The following is a 24,071-nucleotide window of genomic DNA, read 5'->3' on the forward strand; positions in this document are numbered from 1 at the left end:
TTAATAACATTTGGATTTTTGAAGCCCATGTATTGTACTACTTCATGTTTATATCTGATCTAATGGTTAAGGCACCAGGCTAAAAACAGGAGAATGTGAGTTGTAGTTCCACCTTTGCCATGGCTGGGTGCTTTGGGCCAGGTACTCTCTCTTATCTCAACCCACCTCACAGGGCGGATGTGGGCAAAATAAGAGGAGAAAAGAGTATTAGGTATGTTTGCTGCCTTGAGATATTTATAAAAATAATAAAAGCAGGATGAAAAAAAAATCTACAAAAATAAAATTTGAGGATTTTTTTCTGCAGTTCTTTATCTTTATCACTGTTATCAAATTAAGGGTTTTTACTTTTTTTGCTTGTTTGTTTTAGGAGCACCTCCTGGAGAAGTGCAGAATGTTTTTTTGTGTTCCAGGGGCTGATGAACTACATATCCCAGCATCCCTCTCAATCATTCTAAATGAGGCTGCTGGGAATAGCACTTTAATGATATCTGAAAGGCTACAAGTTCCCTACTTTGCTTCCACATCTAATGCAGAAGAGAGGAGGATAGAAACAGGTATGTTTGTGGAGAGTGGGAGGGTGAGAGAAAAGTCAAGATGACAGCTGTGACTGTCATCTTGACTTGTCATCTGCTCTTTTTCAGATAATAATAATAATAATAATAATAATAATAATAATAATAATAATAATAATAATAATAATAATAGTACCCAAAGTGCTACCCTGCTATTTAGAAATTCTAAATTTACCGGACTTGAACATTTTGACTCTACAAAAAACCACCTTACTTGGAACAGCTTATATCCTCCGACGATACCTTAACAGTTCCTAGGTCCTTGGTTAGGACTCGAGCTGCTGAGCTATTAACCAGCCTCAAAGGCTGTGAATCTCATTACAGATTAACCAATAATAATAATATCATCATCATCATCATCATCATCATCATCATCATCATCATCATCATCTTACCTATATCCAAAAAGTCATGGGAACATAAAGTGGAAAAAGTTATAGAAAATGAGAAGGTGAAGATCTTGTGGGACTTTCAAATACAGACAGATCATCACTTGGAACACAATATGCCAGATATCACAGTTGTCGAAAACTGAAACGTATAATTTATTGACATCGCGGTACCAGGAGATGCCAGAGTCGAAGAAAAAAAACTGGAAAAAAATCACGAAATCATGTCCTGGCCATCGAAACTACATGGCTATGGATGAAACATGTAACAGTGATACCCATTGTCATCGTGGCGCTTGGTTCCATGTCCAAGAATTTTATAAGATACATCAACAAATTGCAGTTTCCTGAAATAACACCAGCAGAAAAGCAAAAAACTGCACTACTTGGACATCGTACATCTTAAGAAGGTACTTGGTTGATACCTAGGATGCTGGCAGCAACCCGAGTTGGCACAATGGTTAGGGTGCAGTACTGCAGCTACTTCAACTGACTGCTGGTTTAGCAGATCAGCAGATCAAATCTCACCGGCTCAAGGTTGACTCAGCCTTCCATCCTTCCGAGGTGGGTAAAATGAGGACCCAGATTGTTTTTTTTTTTAATTAAAAAGTTTTATCAGGTATTACAACAATTTTTTCCCATCCCTCCTCCCCTCCTTCCCTCCTCCACCCACCCCCCATCCCTCATCCCCCCTCTCCCTCCAACTCCCCTCCTCCCCCGGACTTCCCAGAGCAAATACAGGGTATAACATTTAACAAACATAAACTAAAATATGCTAACTTTCTGTAGGCTCCAAATTCCCTCTTGCTCTTTAACTCCCCTTTCAACTAACAAAACATAATTCAAAAAGAAAATTTTGGTTTCATTCATAGGCTATTTGAAACTTTTTTGTTCGATATTTGTTTTGAATATAGTCAATCCATCTTCTCCATTCCAATATATATCTTTCATTTGAATGGTACTTCAAGTATGCCGAAATTTTTGCCATCTCTGCTAAGTTTACTACTTTTAATGTCCATTCTTCAATAGTTGGTAAGTCTTCCTTCTTCCAATACTGTGCCACCAAAAGTCTGGCTGCTGTTATTAAATTTAAAATCAATTTAGTCTCTATAACCGTACAATCTGTAATTATACCCAACAAAAAGAACTGTGGAGTAAATTTTATCTTCTTTTTGAGAATGTTTTGGATAATCCACCATATTTTTATCCAAAATGCCTTAATTTTTTTACATGTCCACCGTATATGATAATATGTGGCATCATCACATTTGCATCTCCAACACTTAGGTTGCACATTTGGATACATACAGGCTAGCTTTTTAGGATCTAGATGCCATCTATAAAACATTTTATAAAAATTCTCTCTTAAATTTTGGGCTTGCGTAAACTTCACATTTCTAACCCATATTTTTCCCACGTTTCCATCATTATTGGTTCTTCAATATTTTGTGCCCACTTTATCATACAGTCCTTAACTAACTCCGTTTCTGAATCTATTTCTACCAATGAATTATACAACCTTTTTATATGCATTTGACTTTGATCTCTAATTTGTTTTACCAAGTTCTCCTCATTTTGCAAGATACCAGTTTTCTGATTTTCTCTCCATCTAGCTTGCAGCTGTACATACTAGGACCCAGATTGTTGGGGGCAATATGCTATTTAGTATACTGTCTTTGGTGTAAGCCGCCCAGAGTCCTCGTAAATATGAATAATAAAATAAAAAATAATAAAAATAATAAAAATAATATCAACCATTAACACCAGTCAAAGGTATTTGTGATGCATTTTTGAAAGTTTAATTGACTGAGTTTCATGTTTAATGAATAAATAATAATAATAATAATAATAATAATAATAATAAAGATTATTATTGTGAAGATGGTGAAGATCTTGTGGGACTTTCAAATACAGACGGATCATCATTTGGAACACAACTTGCCAGATATCACAGTTATCGAGGGCCAAAGTGTACAGTTTATTGATATTGCTGTACCAGGAGACACCAGAGTCGAAGAAAAAGAATTGGAAAAAAATCACGAAATATTGTGACCTGGCCATCGAAACTACACAGTTACGTATGAAACTTCAGAGCACCCCCAAACCCTGAAGGCAAGTTGTTCCACTGGTAAATTGTTTTCACTGTTAGGAAGTTTCTCCTTAGTTCTAAGATTGCTTCTCCCTTTGATTAGTCTCCATCCATTGTTTCTTGTCTTGCCTTCTGATGCTTTGGTAAATAGGTTGACCCCCTCTTCTTTGTGGCAGCCCCTCAAATACTGGAACACTGCTATCGTGTCATCCCTAGTCCTTCTTTTCACTAGACTAGACAAACCCGATTTCTGATAGCTTCATAGATACAGAGGCTTGTGATTCTTTTCTTAGACCTAGGACTACCATGCTTGGGCTACATATTTCTGAGTTATGTAAGACTTTTCTGAATCTCTTTGTTGCTAGTTTGTGGATTTTGTCTCTTATTTCAAACAACTTATTACAGGGGGAAAACACACCTTCAGAAAGAGGTGGGGCAGGATTTCCTGTTTTTTTGCACTTAACCTGAGTAGTCTGTAAAGAGCTAGTAGTCACTAAAGTAGACGCCATGGAAAGGGAGGAGTTGTAGTTTCCCCAAATTCTCTGTTTAAATGTTTTCTTTACAAATGGATAGATAAGAAAATAAACTATGGTATGTGCAATGTATTTTCTCAAAAAAGCAGGAGCGGATAGGGGTGTGTTGGGGATGGCTGAGGTCATGTACTTACTTCTAAGCCATGATTTAGAAATCAGAGGAGCTAGTAGGTTCATGCTACGTGATAAGGTAAAACAAGCACTTCTCATTTTAGTGAAATGTGTGAAGAGAAACAGAGAGATTTCCAAGTCAGAGCCTTCACTTAACCTGCTTTTCTTCTTCTTTCCTAATTATATATTCAAGCACACAAATATGCACATACACTCAAAGGATTTGATTCAGGGGTGAAATCCATCAGGTTCTGACAGGTTCTGGAGAACCGGTAGCGGAAATTTTGAGCAGTTCGGAGAACTGGCAAATACCACCTCTGACTGGCCCCAGAGTGGGGTGGGAATGGAGATTTTGCAATATCCTTCCACCAGGAGTGGGGAGGGAATGGGGATTTTGCAGTATCCTTCCCCTGCTATGCCCACCAAGCCACGCCCACCAAGCCACACCACGCCCACCAAGCCACGCCCACAGAACCGGTAGTAAAAAAAATTGGATTTCACCACTGATTTGATTGCAGAAGTCCCTGGAAATGACCCAGCCTCAATGTAGACTGAAATAGCTTACCAAAAGCCATAAACTGAAGCAATCTAGAATAGTTTTTAAAACTACATAAAGCTGTATGCTGGAGAGCTGGGGTAAAGTAACAAAAATAAATGGTATGTTTTCATAATATCAATCTTCAGCCTAAACTTCTAGAACTCAAGTATTATTTATTCAAGCAGTTGTGCTAGGTCAGTGAGCACATTTGTAAGTCACACATGAGTTGTGGCTTCAGTAGAACTTCTTTCCTCCCCTCCTTTGCCAAGGTCACGTTGTCCCATTAGGTGTTCTGATATCTCTATGGCAACCTCTTCAAGCCTTTGCCAAACATCTGTTGAGATGACCTTGGTTCCCACAGGATGATTTTTTTGTTGTTGTCTGGTCTAGCGTGGCAAGCTAAGAAACGAAAAGAGCCTGTGACAACAGTGCAAGTTTCAAAGTTGACACCTGGATCTTTTAACTATTCCTTTATTTCCAACCTTTTCAACATCTTGGTGACTTTCCTGAGCATGTTTCAATTTATTTATTTTTCTCTTTGAACGTTGGCACCCCAAAATTTCCCTTCTCCTTAGTGCAAGATTCCCAAATCTGAACTAGACCAAATTAATAGTCTGAACACGAGCTTCAATATGTTGCTGAATATTAATAATATGCACCAAGACAAATTCCTTGTGTGTCCAATCACACTTGGCCAATAAAAATTCTATTCTATTCTATTTCCAATGAGGTTCAAATATATAAAAGATGAATTATTGTACTATTTGAAACCTAAAATATGATACATAATATGAAATGGATTTCCAGCAGTCTGCCCCAATCGAGTGGCCACCCAAGGGGGAGAGCAAGAAAGATACACACACACACACACACACACACACACACACACACACACCTGTCAATCATTTGGCTAGAAAAGTGTAGATTACAGTTTTCTGTGTTCATGTGTGTTATTTTCTCATCAAAAATTCAGTGAATGTCAAAGTGTCCTTGGGTGTCGAACATCTGATGTGGACTTTGATAGATCCTAAATATATTTCAGAAAACAATAAAAAAAGTGTCAGTATATATTACCCACCTTTTGCAAAATTGGGGTCACAGCCATAGAGAATTAATAAAAACCTTCAATTAAGCGATTAAAAGCAAATAGGTTTTCTTAAATAATGTTTATTGAATCAGAAGGAAATCAAAATATACAAGTATTTAAAATTCAGGTGCTAGTTTAAATTATAACATTAGTCTTCCTGTTCCTTACTTTTACAATAATGAATAGAATGTGTTTGTATATGTAGCATAGATGTGCTATAAAAAGTTCTTACCACAGAATGTTTGTAAATCAGTTATAATTTGCATTTGTTCTTCCAATCCATTTTTTTAAAAAAGAAATCATATAATTGTATAACCTAACAATCTGATCTTCCCCTGCACAACAATACACAAATTATATTAATAACACAGAAGTAAATATGTCCTTTAGGTTAGTAATAAAAGGGCCTCCATACTGCCCCCTTGTGTTGGATTCTGGTTAATACTTTAATTACTTTTGAGAAGTAAACTTCTTGCATTTCATTACATGAAGACAGAAATAGATGAGAATTAGTGAGAAATCCTGTAAATTTCAGCTTTTTCAATAGAATTACAGGTAGATTCACAACCATTGTTTGACAACCATTTGCAGTCACAATGATGCTGAAAAAAATGACTTTTAACCAGTCCTTGCACTTAAGACCATCATGTGACGATTAAGTCACATGATCAAAATCCAGACACTTACCGACTGGCATATAATCACAATGGTTGCAGAGTCACATGATCACCATTTGCAACCTTACGACAAAGTCAAATTCAATTAAGCCAGATTCGAATAACAACTCTGGCAGAAAAAGTCATAAAATCGAGCATGAGACTCACTTTACAACCAGCTCACTTAATGATGGGAATTCTGTCCCAGTTGTAGTTGTAACTTGAGAACTGCCTGAAATCATTTGAAAACCAATTTCAAAAATGCCTTTAAAAAATTATGAATGCAGCCCTGGTATTCATGATCAACAATGGGGCACTGGTTGTAACCCAACCGTTGTACGTTCCTGTGTTTTGAAAATAGTTTAGATTACAACTTGCAATGGAGGTTTTTGGGGTTTTCATTTTATCTTTTTCCCTGGAAAATGGTACCATTTAAAGAGGATCCCCCTGATCATATACAGGAGGTCCTTGACTTACAACAATTCATTTAGCGACTGTTCAAAGTTAGAATGGCACTGAAAAAAGTGACTTATGATCGTTTTTCACAGTTACGACTTCTGCAGCATCCTCATGATCATGTGATCAAACTTCAGATGCTTGACAACTGATTCATACTTATGACCATTGTCCCAAGGTCATGCGATCACCTTTTGCGACCTTCTGACAAGCAAAGTCAATGTGGGAAGCCAGATTCACTTAACAACCAGGTTACTAATTTATCTACGGCAGTGATTCACTTAGCAACAGTGGCAAGAAAGGTGGTAAGATGGGGCAAAACTCAGTTAACAAATGTCTCACTTAACAACAGAAATGTTGGGCTCCATTGTGATTGTAAATCGAGGACTACCTGTAATATACATCTGACTAAAAACCTTTTAATCTCATCCTTTTCTAATTGTCTACTACAACCCTAAGAAACCTACTCAAATATAAACTCCACTGTCCACTGAATCTTACATTATATTATCTTTATAACTGCAACCTTTCATACTCTGCTCAATCGCTCCCCATACCTGCATTTGCAAACATCACATAATGGCTCAGCTCGTCATTGACAATTGATGTCAATGAGTGTGCATTGTTATCTGATAAAACTACAAATAAGGGTGACCTAGAAAAGGAGATATGAAAGTGTGGCTTGAAATATGCTTCTAAACCAGGGGTGAAATGCTCCCGGTTCGGACTGGATCGCCCGATCCGGTAGCGATGGCAGCGGGTGGTTCGGAGAACCGGTAGCAAAAATCCCTGCGCCCCCCCCCCCCCTTGCCCAGCTGAGCCGCGCGATCATCAGAGGCTGTTTTTTTACTTTTAAAAGATTTTTTTTCTACAACCTCTTCAGCCGAAAAAATGCTTTTAAAAGTAAAAAAAAAAAAAAAAGCCTCTGATGATCGCCCGGCTCAGCTGGGATCGTCAGAGGCTTTGAAAAGTATTTTTTTCTGCAACCTCTTAGGCCGAAGAGGTTGTAGGAAAAAAAATGCTTTTAAAAGCCTCTGACGATCCCAGCTGAGTTGCCTGATCGTCAGAGGCTTCTAAAAGCATTTTTTCTGCAGAAGTTGTGAATGCTCCAGCACTGGAAATTTTTAAGAAGATGTTGGATAACCATTTGTCTGAAGTGGTGTAGGGTTTCCTGCCTGGGCAGGGGGTTGGACTAGAAGACCTCCAAAGTTCCTTCCAACTCTGCTATTCTATTCTATTCTATTCTATTCTATTCTATTCTATTCTATTCTATTCTATTCTATTCTATTCTATTCTATTCTAATATTTATCTCCACATTAGTACTACTGTTTTACTATAAACCACAATGTTCCTAGCTACAATTAAAATTAACCCCAGATTACTCATGTGAAGCATGAAATATTTTCAGATCCTAATCGGGTATGTACAGGTAGTCCTCAATTTACAACAATTCATTTAGTAATTCTTTGACATTACAATGGCACTAGCAAAAGTGACTTATGACCGTTTTTTTCACATTTATAATGATTGCAGCATCTCCACAATCATGTAATCAAAATTCAGATGCTTTGCAACTGACTCATATTTATGATGTTGCAATGTGCTCGTGTTATGCGATCGTCTTTTGTCATTTTTTGACAAGCTAAATTACGAACTTAGCAACTGCAATGATTCCCTTAAACAATTGTGACAAGAAAGGTCATAAAATTGGGCAAAATTCACATAACACCTGTCTCGCTTAGCAACAGAAATTTTGGGCTCAATTGTGGTCGTAAGTTGAGGACTATCTGTGCATTGCTTTTAACAAGAGGCCAGATCCAGGATCAAAGTTCAAGATCAAAAGTTCAGAACTCTGAACAGTATCCAAATGGTTGGTTTGTTTTTAATCTTAAATATTGAGTTGGTTTGCCACTTCGAACAGATATCTCATGGGATGAAGGGAGTCAGATTTTGAGAAATTATAAAGAAAACTTTAATTTGCTTTGAAGCAATTAGCCAATGCTTTCAGAATTATCCACTGTTTCACCGCTCACCCTCCACTAATGGCCAGGAAAGCATCCAAGCCAAAGATGAAACACACAAAAAGGGGGCGGAGCTTTGATTTGCACAGGCCCAATTGCGACTGAGCTCTTTTACTGCCCCTTACAGTAATGACCAAAATTGTGGAAATCTTTTGGGAAAAGTGTATTTTTCAGGTTTGATGGCTAATAACACCACTTTTTTTTGGGAGTTTCAAGATAATCCTATTCCACTGCTGGAATGGCCTGGGAATAGCCCAGATCTTAACCCAACTGAAAATCTATGGAGCTGACTAAAGAAACTTGTTAGTCAGAAGCGACCCAGCAATAAAACCCTGTTAATAGAATCAATTATTCAATCTTGGTTTCACATTATAACAGTTGCAGAACTAAAAGACTTGATTCACTCCATGGGAAGACCTTGTAAGGCCGTAATTCGTGCTAAAGGTTACCCAACTAAGTATTAACTGACATGGTGATAATTTTTGTATAGCTCGTTTTTTCTACGTGTTTCACTTTTCTTCTTTATACTGTAAATGCTATTCTCATAGCAAATCCTTCATAAAAGTTATTGCATTACATTCTTGATTAAATTAATTTTATGGTACTACTCCAAAAAAAATAAATAATGGTATTATTAGCTAGTTTTAGCAAATACACTTTTCCCAAAAGGTTTTCACAATTTTGGCCACTACTGTACAGATGCCCCTGTTTGTTATAGATCAATTCAAATGGCATTAGTTAGTACACTAACAGCCATTACCCATTAATTTTCTTCATGTTTCTATATCCAATCATGTTCTCACAGAGCAAGGAAACTGAATTTACATTATGCAAATGACTGGAAAATAAACAAATTGCAAACATATGCAAATGGTGTTCTCTGCATAACTGGGCAAACTAAGACAGATGATCCAAGATTGATATTCTAATTTGAGTAAGAGGACACTTTCCAAATTTATTCATACTGCAAACTGGTTCTGAGTAATTGCAAATAATTTTCGGCAATCAGAAATCATGAAACTACATTTACTGGGACTTATATGTTGCTCTAATTGTAGAAAGAGAGTTGGGCTAGTCTATGGTAATCAAAAAATCCGGAGGTTTCTGATAGCATCTTTTCTGAATAACCAGTTTTATGGAAAGATATAAGCTTTGACGAGCTACTGTCGCACTCATGAAAGTTTACATGTTTTAATAAAATCTGTGACTTGCAAAAAGTTGAATCAGTCTTCATCTGCTGTTCTCATCTAACAGGGCTCTGAAGTGCTAAATGGATCACAAGATCTACAATTAGATGTCCTAAGATGATCCTCTCTTAAAACAAGGACATTTGAAGAAAATTGGGATAGAGTTACATTTCATGGAGTTTGGGTAGGCATGGAGGAGAAATGCATTTTCTTCAATTTTAAAAATACAAACATACGGTATGCAGGTCACTTTTTCTGAGTTGTTTCTTCTGCATCACTATCCACACTTTGCACAATCCCGTGACATGATTTGCAGCTAAAAAGATGCACAGATAATTGCATACAATGCAGCAAAGTATAGGAAATATCAGTGCCTAAATGAAGCCCATTATGAACTCAGGATAGTAACACATATATATTAGAAATGCATAATGCATATACATTTGTAGGCAGGCTTTTTCCAGTTTTTTTTTTTTTACTTTTGTTTTTGTTTTTTTGGATTCAGAAAAAAGAATGAAACAAATCTTAACCCATTCCCCCATACTGGTAATGTTTATCCACTTTTGGGTTTTGATAAATCTACCAGATGTCCTGGATGCTGAACTCCCTTTAAATCTTAGTGCCCTTGTAAGCTTTTGTTATTTTTTTTTTAACCTTTAAGAGAATATGTCCCGCAATTGGTAGTCTCTCAAAGCATATATTAGCATTCAGGGCAGCAAGTAGGTTTGATAGTGTTTAATTTGGATCTTAGCCCAGGCTGCACCCCTACCATTCCATTGTATTGCTATGGGTTAGAACAGGGGTCGGCAACCCGTGGCTCTGGAGCTGCATGTGGCTCTTTCATCCCTCTGCTGCGGTTCCTTGTCTCTGGTTGGCTCTACAATTTTATAGGGCTTTCGGTTAGGACAGGTAGAGGAAAAATGACGCTGCGCCAGGAGGAGACTCTATGGTGGGGGAAGCAGACTTCCGGTCGGCTCCAGAATTGAACGGGGAGACTTCCAGTTAGGACCTTTGTGGCTCTTTGAGTGTTTAAGGTTGCTGACCCCTGGGTTAGAAAAAGGAATGTCAGGTAGCTAAACCAATCAGATGCTGCCTTTTTGAATGCATGACCAATGAGAACACTGGAGTAGATCAATCTACCTCGTGGTCATCCCATGGAAGGTATCGTGATCATTGCAGCAGGAAAGAAAATATATGTGGTGATTCAACAGACTGAACTGCAGTGAGGGTGGGCGAAGCAGTGGGAGAAGCAATGGGTGGATGGTAGTGGAAACAGACAACCCACAAAACATCTTACTTGGAATGACCTTAGATTTGTATATCAGCCCCTAGTTTGCTACAGCCGCGAAAAGAAGAGAAGGAGAGATTGCGGGGGGGGGGGGGGATAAACAATACCAATCATTTCTTTTTTCTTTCTGTCCTGAAAGGAGGAAAAGTAACGGTGATCCAGTGATTCTTCAGAGACTTCCAGTTGTTAATTATTTGGGTTTCACGATAGACACGATAGACACAGGATCTGTTTGTACCCCAGCATCTGACATCCGTTTGGGACTCTGGAGAAAAGGGAGAGAAACATGTAAACATTGTTGAAGATGCTCAAGAAATTATGTTTTTATATATTTCTCCAGTGGTAGGATTCAATTTTTTTTACCACCGGTTCTGTGGGCATGGCTTAGTGGGCGTGGCATGCTTGGTGGGCATGGGAGGGGAAGGATACTGTAAAATATCCATTCCCTCCCCACTCCAGGGGAAGGTTACTGCAAAATCCCCATTTCCTCCTGATCAACTGGGACTCAGGAGGCAGAGAATAGATGGGGGCAGGGCCAGTCAGAGGTGTTATTTACCGGTTCTCCGAACTACTCAAAATTTCCGCTACAAGTTCTCCAGAACTGGTCAAAACCTGCTGAATATCACCTCTGTATTTCTCTCTTTAGTGGGCTATTTTCTTTAGCCATATGATGGAGGAGTCTACATTCAGAATTGTGTGCACATTTTACTGTACAAACAAACAAACTTACTGCCATTATGAGGCAAATTCCATGTGAGAAAAAGCTGCAACATACAACATATGTATATTGGCGTCATGAGTCACACATTTGCATGACGTTTTACGGTAATTTATTTTGTTCTGAGTGAGAAGGAACAAAGATTATGAAGCTTGTCACTCAGACCAGTGAACCCTTTTGAGGTGTTTGTCATGGTCAGAAGCAAGTCAAGATGGCAGCCATTTTAATACAATCAAAGAGCTAGCAGTTTTTTTAAAAATGTGCATCACAACATAACCACCACCACCCCCCCAATTTCAATCAAAATCTTTGGATTGTTAAGAGTTGGCTTTAATTCAGCATGTATAAGGATTGGGAACTTTTTAAAAAGATAATGTTCGGTCACTAATTACATTTCCTGCACTGTTTCTGCATTTCTGTATATAATCTCATGTATCGTATTTAAAACACCAAGATGTAATATATTTCTTGATTGTGGAAGCACCTCAGAATCTTTGCTCAATCATATCACACTATTCATCAAAACAATTATCTCCTGCCTTATTTTTCTTTTCTTTCCTACATGCTATAAGGCTTTGCATATGCAGAGATACAGGAAGAGGTTGACTTGGTTGACTCTGTGATTCTAACTTATTACTGTTTTGAATGATATTAATGTTAAATGTTAACTAATATTAACATTTCACTTTACTTCTTTAAGAAAAAAACGAAATAAAACTAATGGTTTTTAAAACTTACAAATCCATTTAAAACTAATGGATTACTAATAGCTCCCAAAGGTTTCTGGGATATTCACATGCTATTTGTAAGTTTCCCATCTGGCAGGACATTGGACAAAATTCATTGATAATGGTTCTAGTGTAGTTCTCCTTTTAATGTCATCTTGCGCCTCCTATTTGAAATAAATATATAAATGCATAGACTCTATGCCATAGAGCTTGGCCCGAGGAGTCTGAAAAACATACATAAGAAAAGAGGAGCAGATAAAAATAGGATGAAATTGTTGAACCCAAGTTCTACAATGTGCAGTTGAGTCACAACTCTGAGAATGTAGTTTGCTGCAGCAGAAATTCCAGGAATACAAAAAATCATCTTTTTCTTCTGGGGATAGAAATGGGCTCAGTTGACACATTTAACTGATTACTAGCAATTTCTGGGAGTTGCATATTGAAATCCAAACAAATCAGATAGGTTGGCTTCACACACAAAGACTGAGTACAGTAAGGATGAAACAAACTAGAATTAGCATTTTGTGGGAGTGAATCTGCTAGGTGTTTAGCAGCATCTTTAAAGCACAGGTAAAATATCTTTATCAGAAGATAATATCTTCCCCTAATAAGCTCAATCAGGTAACACTCTAGTGTGCAAATGGACCATCATGATCAACTTCCAGGGTGGTATATATGTATGTTTGTGTGTGTCTATATCTATATCCAGTGGTGGGATTCAGCCAGTTCGCACCACTTCGGGAGAACCGGTTGTTAACTTTATGAGCAGTTTGGTGAACTGGTTGTTGGAAGAAATCATTAGGGCAGAGAACCGGTTGTTAAATTATTTGAATCCCATCACTATCACTATCACTATCACTATCACTATCACTATCACTATCACTATCACTATCACTATCACTATCACTATCACTCTCTATCTCTATCTCTATCTATCTATCTATCTATCTATCTATCTATCTATCTATCTATCTATCTACCTATCTATCTATCATCTATCTACCTACCTACCTACCTACCTACCTACCTACCTACCTATACATATACTTGTATGTTTGTGTGTGTGTGTATTAGATTCTATATTTCATAACTGACCATAAGGATCCTGCAAAAGTAAAAGTTAGAAAACCTTTTCCCCATATTCAGATTCAAATGCAATAAAATATCCAATGAAGAAAGAAATGACAATGAATAATACTCTAATTTGATATGAAGCACTAAACTAAGCCTTTAATTTAAACTGCAATGTGCTATGAGAAAAGAGATATATAGTTTTTTAATTCAAGGCATGACTTTGGAAAGAGATTTCTGGGCCTAAAAAAAAAAAAAGGCAATTAAGCTGATTTTTGATTTCTCTGATTGCTTAGCCATAACCCAAATGGAAAACCACTTATTGAATAAAAATCCAGATTGAGCCATTTTTAAATTGCAGAATAACTTTTTCACAATCTAGTACTCTCGGGTGTCAAACTGGCAGCTGCAGGCCAGAATGCATTATGCGCAGGCCATGCCCAGCCCAGCTCCGCGAAGGGAAAAAAGTCATGATACATCATGTGACGGCAACATGACGCGCAAGTTTGACAGCTGTGTTCTAGATGGACTTAGACATCAACTCCCAGAATCCCTGCCAGTTTTCAGATGTGCTAGTAGGGAATTCTGGGAGCTGGTCCCAATAGAATTAGAGGGCACCAGGTTGGCCAAGGATTCCACTTCATCTGAGTCCCAAAGCAATCCAGAATGAAGAATTTGGTACTCATTTGCTCTTATAGCTCTCCTTTTGGTAATCTCGGAAGGGCCAGATCTCCCTCCAGCTTGGTGCCCCTTCCCTTCAAATCATTACTCTCCCATTCAGTGGTGGGTTTCTACCGGTTTGCCCCGGTTTGGGCGAACTGGTAGCGACAGCAACAGGAGGCTCCGCCCACCCTCCCGGACGTCATCATAGATGCTCTACGCATGCACAGAAGCTTCGCATGTGCAGAAGTTCCAAAACGGTAGCAAAGGTAAGTGAAACCCACTACTGCTCCCATTCATGCTTAGGAAAATAATGAAGGTGCAGGAGCTATTCTCCTCCCCTCAAGAACGTTTTCTTTGAGGAAGTACTGGCTAAGCAGGGTTTGCTAAGGGAAGATGAAGGTAACCTACAAGGCCCTTGAAAAACGCTCCGAGGGTCTGTCGCTTCTCCATTCGCTTGAGAGGGCTTTGTTGTGCTGCATCCTCTCCATTCTGAAGGGAGTCTATCTCGGCTGCTTCTTCTTGTCCGGACTCTTGTGGATCCTTGGTTTTCTGGGAGATCTCTTGCGACTTGTTTAGGTTGTCCGTGGAATTCTTGCGGCTCCCTTTGCTTGCAGAGTCTCGAGTCTCAGCCTGGGTCAAAGGTCTGTCTGTGAAGTCCAGGGTCTAGAGCAGTTTCAAACAGGGTTACTTGGTCGGTGGGTTTAAAAGAAGAAATGGGGCAGCTTGCTTTGCAAAGGGAAAGCCCAAAGGAGGAACAATTTGTTTCCTTGGGAGACCATGAGTTGCAATCTTACACCCAATAAAGGTAAAGGTTAAGGCTATATGTGCTAGTCGTTCCCGACTCTAGGGAGTGGTGCCCATCTCCATTTCAAAGCCGAAGAGCCAGCTCTGTCCGAAGACGTCTCCCTGGTCATGTAGCTGGCATGACTAAAGACCAAAGGTGCACAGAATGCTGTTACCTTCCCACCAAAGGTGGTCCCTATTTTTCTACTTGCATTTTTTACGTGCTTTCGAACTGCTAGGTTGGCAGAAGCTGGGACAAGTAACGGGAGCTCACCCCGTTACGCGGCACTAGGGATTCGAACTGCTGACCTTTCGATCAACAAGCTCAGTGTCTTAGCCACTGAGCCACCACGTCCCTTACACCCAATATGCAGGACTTAAATGCCAGTAATGGGCTTGGTTCAGGGGTGTCCATACAGTACATTCAAAAAAGTAAAGGTGTTGGACAATTTAAGCAAGTATATGTTAATAAATACTATAAATCAGTTGGAACACAAAGAATGGAGAAATCAGAAACCAAATACCTATCTATATTATTTTTGGTCCTCCCTCCCTCCTTCTTTCCTTCTTTCTTCCGTTCCAAAAAGTAGTGGTGATTTTGGCAGTAACCCCAAAGATTTATATGTTTTTCCATACCATAAAAAACAACTTCCGGTATGCCACCAGGGTAATCTTCTTGACATTTTTTTAAAACCATACCCTGATGAGACCCCTGACACAGGGAAGACCAGTAACAGTAACAGAGTTGGAAGGGACCTTGGAGGTCATCTAGTCCAACCCCCTGCTCACAGGAGACCTATACTAGGGATTTGAACTGCCAAACTGCCAACCTTTCTGATTGACAAGCTCAGTGTTTTAGCCACCGAGCCACCTAGTTAGGTTTAGTCCCCTTGTACAGCAAACGTAATCTGTCACATAAGTGATCTTCTGTAATCCTGTGTTTATGTGCATCACTGGGTTTCTGTAATATCTCTCCCGGCCCTTCCCTTATTTCTGGATTTTTATATTTATTTTCTTTAAGGATAAAAAAAAAAGGGGGGGGGAAGCTGTTTGTCCTAGAGTTGGGGGCAAATAACTCTTCTGGCACTAGCATATGCCGTGTCAGCATTCCTCCCTTCCAACTTGTATCACCTTTTTACAGTAAAGGTAGGCCGGTATATTAGTGCCCTCCAGGATTTTAACATACACAAGCTCCAACCAACAAAGCCAGTGGCAAGGAAGGTATATCCCAGGGCTGTCAAACTTCCAGCCCGCAGGCCAGATGCGTCACACACTGTCCATGCCCCCGCCCAGTTTAGCAAAGGGGGGGGGGAGTTCTGATACGTCACCTGATGCTGCCATGACGACATGCGTTTGACACCCCTGGTGTATCCAGAGTATCCCAAAGCATATTATTCCTAATATTGCTTGGGTTGGTATTTATGTCTGTGATTTCAAAAGTCAACATAAGGTTTGATAGACTATAATCTATCAAAATCGTTAGATATAAAGGAATTCAGAGCTGATCTTTGGAAATGTACGGGAGACACAGAAGGAAGGAAGGAAGGAAGGAAGAGTTAGCCATGTAGGAGGGATCTGGAAAAAAGACCACACAGTCCAAAGATGGAAAGAAATGTGAGGGGGAAAAAAATCAAAATAACCCTTCCTTGATGTTATAATTATTATTGTTATGTAAGAAGAAATATATGTATTTTCCCACCCCGGAATTTATTATTTTCTTTGTTGGGGAAAGGATTTACCGTATTCAGGCAAGGAAAATAATTAGTGTTTACACATTGCACAGAGTCACTCTGAGAGTCAGATGGGTGGTACCTAAATTTGATAAATAAATAAATAAATATTTGTTTTTTTACCGGAAGAGCTAAGAACCTAAGAGGTAAAGCTAGAAACGGGGTCTGTCTACGTTGTACAGGGAGTTAAATGGACTTTCCTAATTTTAGTCAAATGAGCCTGTAAAATTCTGCATGGAACCACAAATGGAGAAAAGATCCATTTCATTTACTTTATTGTACTTTATTGTTTTTGCAAAGACAACACAAGTATAAGAGAGCATGTTTCAGACAAAGGAAGGAAAAAAAAAGAACAGGCTACAGTACAGATAAAGAACAAGGTACAAAATGGCACTGTTGATAATGGCTGCAGTTTCAAATTACAAAGTACAAAGAATTTAATATTCATCCATCGCCTTTTGTATTTGGAAGTCTGGAATAAGGAACTAACTAAACACCCAAAACAACACATTCTTTTAAACTGGCTCATTGAGGGAAAGTAGGGTAATAACCAGGCATGTGCTAAAGACTGCAAAACAAAAGTGATGCAAGGGCATCAGATGAAAACTTTGTTTTTAAAGGTTCTACATTTAATTAACTTAGGCTCCGTGCTCTGGTCTGCAGTCTCTATTTTCAAAATAGTTGGAATTGCAGAGCCAATTTCTAGCCTGAACAACCAGGCTTAATTTAACCTTCCTTAACTGGGCTGAAAATACTAGGAGTCACAATCCAACACTTCTGAAGAATATGAGGTAGAGGAGGATGGGAATCAGTGGTGGGTTGTATAGAACCAGTAATAAAACTGGCGGGAGGCTCCGCCCACTGACCCCAACATCATCAGAATGCTTCTGCGCATGCGCAGAAGAGCGCGCACATGAGTAAAGCTCGCATGCGCAGCCCCATTGCGAACCGGTAGTAAAGGTAAGTAGAACCCACCCATAATGGGAATGCTGCATCTTTTCAATAATAATGACAAGGCTATTGCTCAACCAATGTTTTTCAACCATGGCAACTTTAAGATAAATGCACGCTGGCTGGGGAATGCTGGTAATTCAGTCCACCCATCTTTAAAGTTGCCAAGATTGTGAAACACTACCCAAAAACGGTTTAACTATTATATTAAACAATGCCATTTTTCTTCATTTTAGCTTCAGTTTTGAATTGAGTGGTTTTCAAAAGAATTTAAAACCAACAGTGCCACTTTCAGTGCAAAAAGTATTAGGAATCAAAGGCAGAAGGAAATACATAAAGTTGTATATCAAATATAATACTCAAGGATCATGTACGTTCTCATTAAATCCCAGAAGAAGAGTTCAGTTGAACCATCACCAAAGGAAAACTGAATGATCCATCCACTTACTTGGTGATCAGGTGCTGACCCATTTATTTCAGGAGGAGTTACCACTGTGTCACTCCTGACTGACTAAAATAACAAAGGATTATATGAATTTTTTCCTACAATGATTATAAATGATTGTATACAGGAGTTTAACTGAGCCTTCCTGTTTCAGGACTTAGGAACACAATGACCAAAAAAAAAAAAAAAAGAAAGCATGTTATTTCTTTTCTCATAGGAATGTCCTCTAGGGAACCTTTAGCCAAGCTTGGGAGTGTCCTGTGAACGTCCATTTAGAATAAATATATGGTCTACCACACCATTTGTCATACCTTTTTATGTCTTTCTTATATAGTCTATCAATTGTTCCCTCAGAAACGATTTGTTTCAGTATGTCAGGTTTTAGACTAGGACTTGTTAGTAGACCACAGAATTCCTGACACTTCACTCTTAGTTGACTTCTCAACTTGAGTTGGCAGGAAAATCTCAGAGGTGACATGGTTAGATTAGAATCTTTATTATATATGAAATAATTCATGTGGTAAAAGCCCTTTACTCAGGAGCATATCTGCTGGAGAGTCATTAAAATTCTGCCTACTATCAAATGTTATAGATGAACTATACAGATATAATGTGAGGTGGATTTATGGACAACTTTTAACATTCCTTTTATATTCCTTACTAGCCATTTTGTGGAATGGAGGCCCAAATTTGGGTTCACTGTTGGTCTAGTAAAATGATCATCCATCCATCCATCCATCCATCCATCCATCCATCCATCCATCCATCCATCCATGCAATCTGATGAACCCAACCCAACATAGGGCTGTTATGAAAACTTTTTAATTAGCTGTCCCATCATATTTACTATTAATTAAACTTTAAGATGTGTGACTGCTCAATGATTGTAATACAGCTGACATACAAATCCAGGAATATCAGTCTTACCAGTTTAAAGAATTTTCTCAAATTGGTTTTGGTAGGTCTCTCCTCTCCTTTGGACTTGGTTTCTGCAATTTCCTGGCTCCTTCTTTCATCTTTCACTGGCACTTCTGGAGATGCTTCAATTCTCTCTGTGTTTATCACCTCTATGTCATCTGTGGGGGTCTGCAATGATTCAAAATAAGTGTTATCAAGGATGTGTGAATTCATCCAAGACATTTAGATCAGTCAAGATAAGATTCAGAAGACCTTCTCTCAGTGAGGCTGAAAAAGCAAACTAAGTGTTCTGCTTCAAGAGGAAGCAAATTCATTGATTCCAAGGCTCACACCTCAAAAATCAAAACTACTAATTTCAGAGTCCCTGATGCAATCAGGCACTTGGGACTGAATAGAGTAGAGTAGAGTAGAGTAGAGTAGAGTAGAGTAGAATAGAATAGAATAGAATAGAATAGAATAGAATAGAATAGAATAGAATAGAATAGAATAGAATAGAATAGAATAGAATAGAATAGAATAGAATAGAATTCTTTATTGGCCAAGTGTGATTGGACACACAAGGAATTTGTCTTGGTGCATACGCTCTTGGTGTACATAAAAAGACAAGATATATTCATCAAAAATCATAAGGGACAACACTTAATGATAGTCATAGGGAAACAGTCAATATAAGGATACCAGCAACAAGGTTACAGTCATACAGTCATAAGTGGGAGGAGATGGGTGATAGGAACTATGAGAAGATTAATAGTAATGCAAATTTAGTAAGTAGTTTGACAATGTTGAGCGAATTATTTGTTTAGCAGAGTGATGGCGTTCAGGGAAAAAACTGTTCTTGTGTCTAGTTGTTGTGGTGTGCAGTGCTCTATAGCATCGTTTTGAGGGTAGGAGTTGAAACAGTTTATGTCCAGGATGTGAGAGGTCTGTAAATATTTTCACAACCCTCTGATGAAGAAAGTAAAATAGATACATCCTTAATAATGTCCATTTATACCAGTGGTGGATTATCCCCGGTTCACACCAGTTCTATAGAACCAGTAGTAAAACCGGCGGGAGACTCCACCCACCGACCCCGACATCATCAGAACGCTTCTGCGCATGTGCGGCCCCGTTGCAAACTGGTAGTAAAGGTAAGTAGAACCCACCCCTGATTTATACTAATTGACAGTGGGCAGAAACATTTCTTTGACATTTAGGGCTGCATAGCATCGTGCACCTCTTCTGCACGTTCTTTTGCCTGCAATCCAGAAGTCATATTTTAAAATTAGGAGAAAACTCTTAGAATGGAATCAGAGGTTTTTTGCAGGCAGCCACTTGTCCTTATGATTATATCATAAGCTTCAGCAAGTCATTTTCTCTGGATATTTTTATATTCCAGGAGTTACTGATTTTTTTCCCATTAAAAAAAATTAACTGGACCCTATGCTCCACATACACACCCCTTCAGACTGAATTCTAGTGTAAACACGTCTAACCCAATGTTATTGCAAACAAGATTCAGATTCAGATGGACACCAGGAACTGTTCTACAGTTATGCTTTACAATAAAGTTATGCTTTATTGATTAGCATTAGTTTTTTATATAATGTTAAAAGTTTTAAGCCACCTGGAGAAGTATAAATGAATTTGAGAAGCAAGGTAGAATGCTTAATAAGAATAAAGATTAAATAGTATAAAGGTAGACTGAGATAGTGATCTTTATCCATATGAGAGAAGAAGGAGAAGAGAAGGAGGAGACATTGTGAAAAATGCTGGCTACTGTCAAAATTAGTGCTCTGATATTAGATTTCTCTCTTCGCTTTCATTAGTTTAATAAACATTACCATGAATTTGTTATACCCTAGAGCAGTGATGGTGAACGTATGGCAGAGGTGGCACGCAGTGCCTTCTCTGTGGGCAAGCGAGCTATCACCCCAGCTCAGCTCTGCTGTGCATGCGTGCGCACCTCCCGCCGGCGAGCTAGTCTTCGGGTCTCTTTGGAGGGGTGCATGCAGGGGGCGCGTGTGCATGTGTGGGGTGGGGCACATGCAGGGGGCTGCGTGTGCAGCGTGGGGGGGTGGGGTGCATGCAGGGGGCCACGTGTGCATGCGTGGGGGGCAGGGTGCATGCGCGGGGGCCACACACGCATTGCATTTGGGGGGTTCAGGCACACGCACTTTGGGCACTCAGTCCTGAAAAGGTTAGCCATCACTGCCCTAGAGGCTATGTCATATTGTGCAGTCCATATTGGGGATTAATTTAAGTACCTGTGAGTTGTGTGTATGAGGTAATGGTGTTACCCATAAAGGGGAATATTTATAGCTCAGGATTGAAATGAGGGGTCTTCGATGCTTTCTGAGCTTGACTGTTTTCTTGCAGACGTCTCATTACTCAAACTAAGTAATGTCATCAGTGCTAGATTCTATGACATTCTTCCACCTTTTCATTTAAGAGTTATCAACAGAAATTTAGCTGATACTTTTGTTAATAAAAAAAAAATAGTCCTAATTAAACTGGTTGAGAAAAGTGGTAGAGTTAAAAGCAGCAGAGTTAATTTAATTAAAATTATAATTTAGTAAATTAGCGATTTTAAAGAAAACCGGAACACTTATCACTCATGATAATTAACGCATGATAATTATCTCATTATGTTATCATTGTGTCTGTTGCTAAAGTCTGTTTTTATTCTTTTCTATGCAGTGCAGTATAATAATCCTGTAATACCATCTGATGACAGAAGAAACCACAATGTCAAATATAATCCAAGATTATATCAATGCTTACACGCGGCTAATAATGAAAACACATTTATCGCATTAAAATATGAACCCACTGAAAGCAAACCTTTTATTTTTTTAAAAATAACCAGCTTCTCTCTCACACTATCACTTTAGCAGCTATATTTCTAATATTTCTCACAGTAACTCCATCCGTACACCATTTATTTTTTTTCTCCAAAGCTGAACACATGCTCCGTTAAGCAGAAGACTTCTGTCATGATTTACTTTTAAAAATAAAGTAATGTATGGGATTCTCATGAGAATATTGTATTTATTTTTTCCTGTCTTGTAATGTTCACTCAGCGGGTTTAATGTTACTAGTGATACAGCTATAGGGATCTTTGTGATCAAAGAAAACGAGAGATATTCAGGAAATCATTTGCTTTGAGTTCATGCTTGACTTGAAATCCATTCATTGTGAGCTGTAGTGTTGGCAGGATGGGGCACAAATGTTGGTGTTATGATGTCCATGGTTTAGAAATCGCTGTAGATACCCTTGAGTAGATGTTGCGGATTTCTGACATTAGAGTGCAATTGCTGGACTTCAGCCTCCAGATCCAGATTATTATTTTTTTGCTCCATCTTTTTATGCAAGTAGTCATCACAATTCCAGAAAACACCTAGGTCAGTGGTGTCAAACTGGATTTCTTTGAGGGCCAGATCAGCGTTGTAGTTCTCCTCCGTGGGCTGCCTGGGGGCAGGGAGGGGGAAAGATGGGACAGATGCCTCCTGCAGCACTCTGCCGGCCAAAATGGGGTATGGGGGGGCCTACACTCAGCCCTCCTGTGCCCCATTTTTGGCCTGGACAGCCTCCTGCAGTACTCTGCTGGCCAAAAGGGGGTGGGGGGGGCACCCTGTTTTGGCTGGCAAAGTGCTACAGGAGGCCATCCAGGCCAAAAATGGGGCATGGGAGGGCCACACGTGGCCCCTCTGCACCCCGTTTTGGCTGCCAGGGGCACCGCGGGCTGGTCCTTTGCCATTTCCAGGCTGGCCCCATGGGCCACATTTAAGCACCCCACGAGCCGGATCCTGGCCCATGGGCCTTGAGTTTGACACCCCTGACCTAGGCAGTCATAGTGTATCCATTTTACAGATATGTCTAGGCTAGCAAAAGCATGATTGCTAGACTTTATTCTTAGATGTGGCTGTTGATTGCATGTTCTCACTTTTCCATCAAACATGCAAGGAGATGACCAGGACTGTTCTCAAAGATCTCTGTGGCTTCATTTCTGATAGGATCTCCTGCTTGAGCAGGGGTCTGGACTAGAAGATGACAAGGTCCCTTCCAGCTCTGTTCTGATTGAGTGATTCCTCTAAGCTACACTGAATTTATGTCAAACCCAGTATTTCCTCACACTGCCTTCACACTGAACCACAGTGGGAATAATACATGAGCAGCCTGCTTAGGTAACTTCTGGAAACGTGATGGCTTCCTGGCTGGAATTGCATAAGAAGCATTAATTATCTTTCTTGAAAAGGCATCTTTGTTTAAATAAAAATGTAGTCGGAAAAAATATTCCCAGCAACTCATGGAAACTAACCAAACATCAATTGACAAATTAAATAGGAATAAAACAACAACAAAACTACTAATCAATTTAATTGTTGTTATATCATCTTATTTACAAACTCTATCACAGAACTTTGTTTTCAGACAATGCCAACAGCCTATTTGGCTGAAATATTCTGTATAAGGGATTACCAATTGCACACAGTTTATATATTTGTGACCATTTATAGGTGGAAGATCTCTGATCCTTATTACATTATATCAGGATTCCAAAGCTAGATTGATTCTGCCTTTGTTAACTCAACTAAATCAGTTCAACATAGAAGAGAGAATCTATTTCCTGCTGACTAAGGTAGATGAACAAAATGAGTTGTGTTGTTTCTAGTGGCCACGAGGAAGATACAGATGTAGATGTTAACAGTACTGTTAATTTTAGGGGGTTTGAATTGAATTGATATAGTAATTTTATATGAGTTTTGCCAAAAACCCATGGTTGCAAATAAATGCACTACCAATAATATTTGTAACTTCCAAGTGAGTGACTCTAGAATCCAAACCAGGGATGAAATGCTCCCGGTTTGGACCGGATCGCCCGATCCAGTAGCGATGGTGGTGGGTGGTTTGGAGAACCAGTAGCAAAAATCCCTGCACCTCCCCCCGCCCATGCCCAGCTGAGCCGTACGATCATCAGAGGCTGGTTTTTTTTACTTTTAAAAGCATTTTTTCTACAACCTCTTCAGCTGAAAAAATACTTTTAAAAGTAAAAAAAAAAAGCCTCTGATGATCATGCGGTTCAGCTAGGATCATCAGAGGCTTTTAAAAGCATTTTTTCTACAACCTCTTCGGCCGAAGATCGCCTCTGGCGAT

General features: G+C 39.1%; 1 protein-coding gene across 1 annotated transcript in view; it reads right to left on the reverse strand.

Moving 5' to 3' along the window:
* Positions 1 to 10,095: 10,095 nt before the first annotated feature.
* Positions 10,096 to 24,071, reverse strand: part of BCAS1 (brain enriched myelin associated protein 1) — a 58,422-nt gene continuing 44,446 nt past the window's right edge. The window contains exons 9-12 of the mRNA XM_070940055.1: positions 18,945 to 19,103; positions 18,021 to 18,083; positions 14,517 to 14,771; positions 10,096 to 11,193 (exon numbers count right to left, since the gene is read on the reverse strand). Coding sequence (XP_070796156.1) covers positions 11,119 to 11,193; positions 14,517 to 14,771; positions 18,021 to 18,083; positions 18,945 to 19,103 — 552 coding nt within the window. The 3' untranslated portion in view covers positions 10,096 to 11,118. The remainder of the gene's footprint in view (positions 11,194 to 14,516; positions 14,772 to 18,020; positions 18,084 to 18,944; positions 19,104 to 24,071) is intronic.

Source organism: Pituophis catenifer, unplaced genomic scaffold, assembly GCF_029215685.1.
Source record: "Pituophis catenifer annectens isolate HBS135680 unplaced genomic scaffold, rPitCat1.0.hap2 SCAF_3, whole genome shotgun sequence".
Classification (NCBI taxonomy): domain Eukaryota; kingdom Metazoa; phylum Chordata; class Lepidosauria; order Squamata; family Colubridae; genus Pituophis; species Pituophis catenifer.